We start from the raw sequence: 7,258 nt of genomic DNA on the forward strand, positions 1-7,258 counted from the left end.
GAACATTGATCTAGTAGCAATCTGAAAAGTGTCCAGTACAGTGACTATAGTCTCAAGTTTAGTATTACTGAACTCTTAATTAGCCTGGAAAAAAGTTCTTAATAATGCCTGGAACACCAAATATTTTGTTGCAGCATCAATTTTATTGACTCCTGCATTTCACAGAAAGTTGCTCACAACATTGTGCTTTCTTCCTTGACTTGAGTTTCATTTTTACCACCTACTGTTATTTCACTTGTACTTGTTTTGCTCTCACCTTATCCTGAGTTATCTTTTTCTTGTTCTTTTTTCCCTTTCCTTTTTTTCCTAATCTGCCCTGATTAGTTTTGATTGCTGAACTGAGAGAGCACTGGTTTGCCATCCTGAATTTCAAAATTTTCTCAGCAGATATGGAAAACAGAAAAGTAAACAAGAAGTTTTCTTCAAATTCAACTATTACATATAACTTGCAGTATGGCCATTCAGTTCCAGCTGAATCCATTTAGGTCAAACTGCCTGCAGCTTGAGGATGCATCATTTTCGTCATGAGCATTTAGGTCCAGCTTTGCTATTAGATGAGGCAATCTGAACTCTTTCGATGTCTTCTCATTCTCTGCTTGGATTGCTGGTCTTCTGGTGTTTTGGTGAAGGAAATTCTCATCCCCATCACTTTTAGGTGTTCCCTCAAAAATGCTGCAGCCAGCATGCCTCTTTTCTCCTTCAACTCTAATGCTTATATGCAAGTCACTGGAGCTCCTTTGTATGGGGAACCTGACCTGTTCTGTGTCTCTTCTCATGGGAGGGAAGATTTTATTCTCCTTCAGGTCTCTGTCCCATGCGGGTTCAGTCTGATGAGGCATGGATTCATCTCCGATGTCCTTTGGATCCAGAGAGGTACTGCAGTGATAAGGTCTCAGACCCATCCCAATGTTGTGTATCTCTTGGTCCTTTTGAGATACTTCACACGAAGTCAGGCAACTGTCCATTGAACAATCTGCAGGCTGGTTTGTTTGTGTTTTCTGGGGGCACAAACCTTGCATTTCTTTCAACTCAGAAACGGCAGAGTTCAGGCATTCTGTGGATTCGTTGGATGCTAGTTCAGAGAGCTGCACTTTAGCAGCTTCTAAGCCTGTGGGACTGACGTTTTGTTTTCCAAGTGTCTCCTGGGCTTTCTCCAACACTGATTGTAGGTATTTTCCCTGTGCTTCAATGCGGAGCTGTAAGTGACGTTGCACCTGGTTCAGCCGAGAACAACATCATGTTCAGAGTGTGGACAAATAAAATAAAATAAAATAAAATAATGCTGGACAAACTTATAATGCATAGAGTAGGAGCAAATGGACTGTGGTCTTTGTAGGAAGGATTTGCAAAAATCAGTTTGCGTTCATATTAGCAATTCAATAACTAGAGAAGCAAAATTGACAGATTCTTTTTGTGGGTCTTTAAAAAAGTTTTAAATAAGTACCTGTGTTCTTTTTTAATACTATCATATAATGAACATTCTCAACCAAGAACACCGTAGTTGTGGCGGCTTCTTACCAAACAATATGCTAAAAAAAGGACACATTATGAAGTCAGCTTTATTGGTATAAGGGTTTTTTCTTTTGGGAGAGGAGGGGTGGGGGGGGGGGGGGGCACAGATCTTTTAATTGTTTTTTTTTTAGTTTCAAGTGAAAATGTTGAAACAGATTAGAATGCTGGATGTTATTGTGAAAACCACATAATTTTAAATTTTCTTGGTTCTTTTTCTGAATTTGTTTTATCGTGAAGTTATTATTCTGAGTTGGGGGAGATGAGGAACATTTCTAAAACGGCAGTTGGGGAACTTTGAAGAATTTAATCTTACCTCATGTATTTTTTAGCTGGGTTGGAAAAAGCCTTGCAAAATGTAATAAGTTGAGATTTTTTTAAGGTCTGAGGATTTTCAGATCATATACCTCAAGCTGTTCATGTAGTCTTCTCTGCACTTCGATTTGCATCTCTATTGCTTCACTTATCTGCAAGCTTCTGATATTTGAAATCGTATGTTAGTGCAAAGTATATTCAAGGGGGACACACATATTCTGAGGAGTAAATAAATGGAGGAAAAATGTTGTTCTTTCATGCTCTCACTTGCTTGTCTGGGAGCCGAGGTTTGTATTGCTCATGAGCGCTCCATTTGCTTCAGATGTCCTCTCCCCTGCCACTACTGCTGCCATGCAACCTATTATCAGTAAGTTAGTTTTGTGGCTCCTATATAGATTGCTTCTGGTAATTAGGGAATTACAATGGAACTTTATAACATTGTCTTACTGATCTTGCTGGTCCCAACATTAGTTTGTCCATGAAGATTCTTACTGAGTCTGTATTTCTGCAAGCCAAAAGAAGCAGGATTAGTTTTTGTAGAATTTTATAACTTCAAAATGACATTTGGAAGAGGTTTGGCAATGCACCTGAAGATGGCTTTTAAGGTGGTATAAGGTAAGGCCTGGAATTCCCATGAGCTTCATTACTGTTTTTGGTGTAGCTTCTGCAAGATTGCAAAGTTAAGAGTTAGCAAAATCTTTTGTAGGACATATATAGATAGTTTCTCTAATAGTCTTTGAATCTGATTGAGATGTGTGTACTCACTGTCTGCTCCTCCAAGCTGATTGACTGCTTCTATGAAGCGCTCATGCAGCTCTGGTGTCCATTTCAGTCTAGGCTTAGCGTCAGTTGAAAGAACTAGGCCTGTATCTCCATGCCCATTCCCACCTTGCAAGAATAAATGCCTCTCCGAAGGAATGGGCGGCATCCGTGAAGAAGGGAAACTGTTGTTTCCTTGGTGTTGGTGGTTGTGGTGATACATTTCCTGTACGTTATTAAAAACCAATACATAGTTAAATTCTTCTTTCTAGTTATAATTATCAGAAACTAAAAATTGTACTAATTATGAAGAACTTTTTTTACCTCTCTTTTTTTTTCTCCTTTTTCTTCTTGTTCCGATAATCCACTTCTGAAGAGCTTTGTTATCTCACGTTGTTGGTACTGTACTCCTCCTGATCGAGCACTCGTCTCCTGAATCCTGATACTAGAGGCCAGAGGGTTACGCAAGCTTTACAATGCTTGCCCCTACATACTACTTCTCCTTTGACCAACTCTTACGAAGTGCAGGTTGCCTGGGGCTGTCATAATAAGGCAAAGCTTGGATGTGGAGGCATATATAGAATCAATCTCGGACAGAACTGGACAGAACAGTCGACCCAATCCAATCTTCACGGCGACTCGAAAAGAGATCTTGTCCTTTGGTTTGCGTACACTGTGGTGTGGGTCCTGTGACTCCTGTCCCACAACACCCCTCCCCCCTCACACACACACACACACACACACACACACACACACACATTCTATTCTCAGACTTCTCGTTTCAATTCCTCTGCACTACAACAACAGTACTTTCTGGAACAACTCATCACGCTTTGTTGCTATAGGTGCAAAGAATAGATCCGCCCTAAGCTTTTGTGTATTTTCGCATTGGTCCCTCTTGGGGGGAACCTTATTCTTTAAAATAGAAAACAGCAGAGGAATTTTATGACTCAGGCAGGCAAGGGAATCCACCAACTCTGATGACTTAAAGCCTTCCAAGTCCCCTCTCCAAGATTCTTATGACCCATGTCGAGACTTGGGAAGTTACGTGGTTGCACGCTGATGATGATGACCAGCCCCCTAATTAAATTCATGAGCTCGCAGATCAGGATTAGTTCCAGGTTTGTCTATCTATTTTCTTAAATTTGTGAGAGTAAGAAGAAGAGAAGAGAACAGGAAGGAGAGAGAGAGAGAGAGAGAGAGAGAGAGAGAGAACATTCTGTTGACTTGGCATATAGACACTGGGGAGAGAAGGAATAATAATAAGAAGAAGAAAAATTATGGAGAGATGCTCCTCCTTGGGTTCTGGGGATCGTTTGAAAAAACCAAAAAAAAAAAAAGAGGGGGAGAGGGTAAGGGAATGGAATAAGGAATACAATTCCATTATTGTTTGTCTACTTTGGTAAGTTTGGTACTTATTCGGTACTTAATTCAACCTAGGCTAATACGGTAATGAAAGAGAGGGAGAGGGGCAAATCTTTGTTCTTTCCGGTGTCAATCCGAAGAGTTGAGACAACTGGCCCCACTGCGACGAATCTAAGGACTAGAGACCCACCCGAGTGATCAGAAGAAATAAAACTAGAAAAAAGATTGTACTTGCTTCCATGCTTTCTTTGTTCTAACAATTGAGCAGGTCATGACAGTAGGGCGGGGGACTCAACTTGAAAATGGGAGGGATGACCACTTTGACTTTGCCCTTTCTGGATTCTCAGGTAGTTACCCATAAGTTGTCAAATAGATAATGGTTTGAGATCTAAGATGGCATGGGGGCGCATATAGCTTTAAAATATATATATCATATAACATACCAATTGAGGTGCCTCTGTGGGGTTGGCTTCTGCCTTGAAATCCCTCAGCAGTGAATCCACCAATTGGGTATTCAAAAAGTTTATCATCCATCAGGTACATCTGGGTCTAGATTTTCAGGCTTAGAGAGCCATGAAATAACGCAATAATATGTTGTTTAATTTTTTTTTTGAACACATATGTTGTTTATTGAAGAAGCCTAAGACTGTGTTACCATCACTATATCCGGTTGATTCCTCTCCATTGGTTAGTAGATCTCCCCCCGTCTCATTTCTATATGGAGTTTATTTAAACAAAGTATCTTAACAGGAATTATACTTTGCATATATAAATTTAAGGAATGACATTCTGTATCAGCAGTAGACAATGGAGAATAAATGCATATAGAATAGAGAGAGAGAGAGAGAGAGATCAAATCTTTCCGCCCACCATAATCTACGACTAACAACGCCTAAACAAGATTGCAAATGACGACATTTATTCAAATTGTAAAATCTGTTTCTTTCAATGAGATAATTATTATGTTTTTATGAACAAAAATGAAATGGGAGAAAGCATCCCCTTGCAGGGCTCAATTAAAGGGTGGAGGAGATTCTTCAATATTGGAGAAAAAGGAGTGGTTATTATGTATGTATACCTACCCATGCCAATCCGGAAGTAGTTCTTGAGCATGAATGAAGTCAAAAAGGGAAAAAGATCATTGAGAATGGAAAACATGAGAGTTTCCCCTGTTTCAGTAACACGTAGTAGTAGTTCATATATCCTCGATCACGTCTATATCGATCAATTGGTGTGTTTCAAGAAAGAAGAGATGAATTGATTCTGATATTTCCCTACATATTTTATTCAGTTTGGGAGAATCAGCAAAGTTGGGGGGAGGAGGGAGGGGGACCCTTTTTAAGTAAAGTGTACGCAGAATGCATGGCTAATAACTAGTTAGCTGGCAAATTGGGCATATGGATCGACAGGAATAAAATTGGCACAAAGAGGTAGCTAGTTAGGTGCTGTGAATGATTTGATTTAATTGGTACCTCTCACAAACTACTACTGCATTTCCCATTGTTCTGTTCCTCACTAGTCTCTACCCACTACTACTACTATTACTACTCACTACTGTAGTTTGGAATAAGCTTGTAGTGTCCCACTAGAGCATGTGTTTGAGAGTAAAAGCTTCTTAATTTAGTTGGAAGAACAGTGGATTACTATTGACCTTAGTCCCATGCTCCAAAACAAATTCTCACAACCTTTACATTCCTATGTTCCCCAAAAAATTAAAAAAAAATAAAAACAGTGAAAACATTATAGTACCAATTGTATCTTAATCCAATTTCCAAAATTTTCCTTGCTTAAACAGGATCAACTTCTAATTTGGCAAAGACTAATCAATTTAGATGGTGCAGACCTATTTCTAAACCTCAACTATATTATCATTTGTTTCATCATCATTGTTGCCATTCAATTCAAGTAATTTGGGATTCATGTTAAATGGATCTGAATTATTCTCTGCTTTTACAACATTCATTTATTTTTTTGGGGGTTTTATTTTCTCCTCCACTCTCTCCCCACCCACTCCAATCTTTGTTTTCCCCCTCTTGGTAGTGGGTGTGTGTTAGAGGGTAAGGTAAGAATCTTTGTGTCATGATATACCATTTTTAAGATTCTGTATTGCCAAAATTTCTCCAAAGCAAGCAACCCATTAATTAAATAACATTTATAGAGTTGGCATTTGGCAAATACTGTGTAATTAATTACAGGGGTAGCAACAAAGGCCCACCTCACCTCTGGTAATGAACATGAAGACATGACTTTCATTTCATGTCCCTCTGGGAGATGAGTTGAGACTCACTCATAAAGTCTTTCCTACAAATGGTTCAAGCAAAGTAAGTACATATCCCCTTACCTAACTATAAATAACTACCTCTTCCTTTTGTGTTTTTTAAGGGGTGGTGGGGTCAGGTCTCTCTGTCCCTTTGAGAGAGGGAATAGAATAGAACCACAGTTCCCAAGTTTCTTGTACTTGCATTTTCCCTAAAAATAAATTGTTCATAACTCAGAGGAAGACAGGAAGAAGACAGTTTTGAAACGAGTCGACAAGGGGGATTAGCATGATTACAGGATTCGACATCCTAATCATAAGACATGACATTTGTCAATTATCAATTGGCTACGTACGATATGTTTGACTAGAGTTTAAAAGTCATTGGTGGAAATAAAGGTAAGAAGTGACCACGGAATAATATTCCTATTCCTTTGTATAAAAGAAAATAATAATAATAATAAAAACAATAAAAAATAAAGATTCCCATGGAATATATATATATATATATATATATATATATATAAATATGGCATTTGAGAATCGAGGAAGAGAAGTAGTTATAACTCAATTCTGTTGTCCATGGCCATGGGGTAGGGTCTCGGTGCTCGTATTCCTCCAGTCAAGATGAGTTCTCTCTCTCTCTCTCCCTTTCTCTCTCTTCTTATTCTCTTCACCCAACACCACGAAACATGGGTTCCCCCACTCTTTCCCTTTTTAACTAATTTCATAGCATAGATGCCGTGTATTTTTTATTTTTATTTTTTTACTTAATTAAGAAGCTAACTTACCACCCAGTTGGTCTAAAACCACCCAGTCGACGTGTGTGTTCAAGAGTTCCATTGGATTTCTTTTTTTCCAAGACATTATAATTGAAGATTTGATCACCTTAATTTGATTACAGTGGTTTGAGATGATTAGACAGTATGTAGAGATGAGAAATTTAAATAAATGTGTTGTTACCATTAAGGTTTTTCCTTTCACCCATGGTTTATGAAATTATTTCTCTTTAATAAAATAGATAATCTCCTGAGTGTCAAAAAGTATGAATTT

At 38.5% G+C, this 7,258-nt stretch overlaps 1 protein-coding gene across 2 annotated transcripts; it reads right to left on the minus strand.

Annotated features, from left to right (window-relative positions):
• Window positions 1–312: 312 nt before the first annotated feature.
• LOC122641637 (myb-related protein 2-like) lies at window positions 313–3,012 on the minus strand. Of its 2 annotated transcripts, none has more exons than XM_043834923.1 (7): window positions 2,908–3,012; window positions 2,590–2,809; window positions 2,412–2,488; window positions 2,272–2,329; window positions 2,092–2,164; window positions 1,917–1,986; window positions 313–1,214 (listed from the first exon to the last, which is right to left on the minus strand). In XM_043834923.1, exons 2-7 carry the CDS (start codon window positions 2,804–2,806, stop codon window positions 462–464), a joined length of 1,248 nt encoding a protein of 415 aa, XP_043690858.1. In that variant the 5' UTR covers window positions 2,807–2,809; window positions 2,908–3,012; the 3' UTR covers window positions 313–461. The 2 variants fall into 2 exon arrangements, with proteins under 2 accessions (XP_043690858.1, XP_043690857.1); XM_043834922.1 differs by having other exon boundaries at window positions 2,092–2,167.
• Between the last annotated feature and the right edge of the window lie 4,246 nt (window positions 3,013–7,258).

Source organism: Telopea speciosissima, chromosome 10 (genome assembly GCF_018873765.1).
Source record: "Telopea speciosissima isolate NSW1024214 ecotype Mountain lineage chromosome 10, Tspe_v1, whole genome shotgun sequence".
Classification (NCBI taxonomy): Eukaryota; Viridiplantae; Streptophyta; class Magnoliopsida; order Proteales; family Proteaceae; genus Telopea; species Telopea speciosissima.

Coding starts and splice junctions, on each gene's coding strand:
- LOC122641637 (XM_043834922.1), bottom strand. CDS start 2,806: ATGTATCACCACAACCACCAACACCAAGGAAACAACAGTTTCCCTTCT. Junction 2,330..2,411: donor ACCTTAAAAGCCATCTTCAG/GTGCATTGCCAA, acceptor TTTGGCTTGCAG/AAATACAGACTCAGTAAGAA. Junction 1,215..1,916: donor GACTACATGAACAGCTTGAG/GTATATGATCTG, acceptor CGGCTGAACCAG/GTGCAACGTCACTTACAGCT.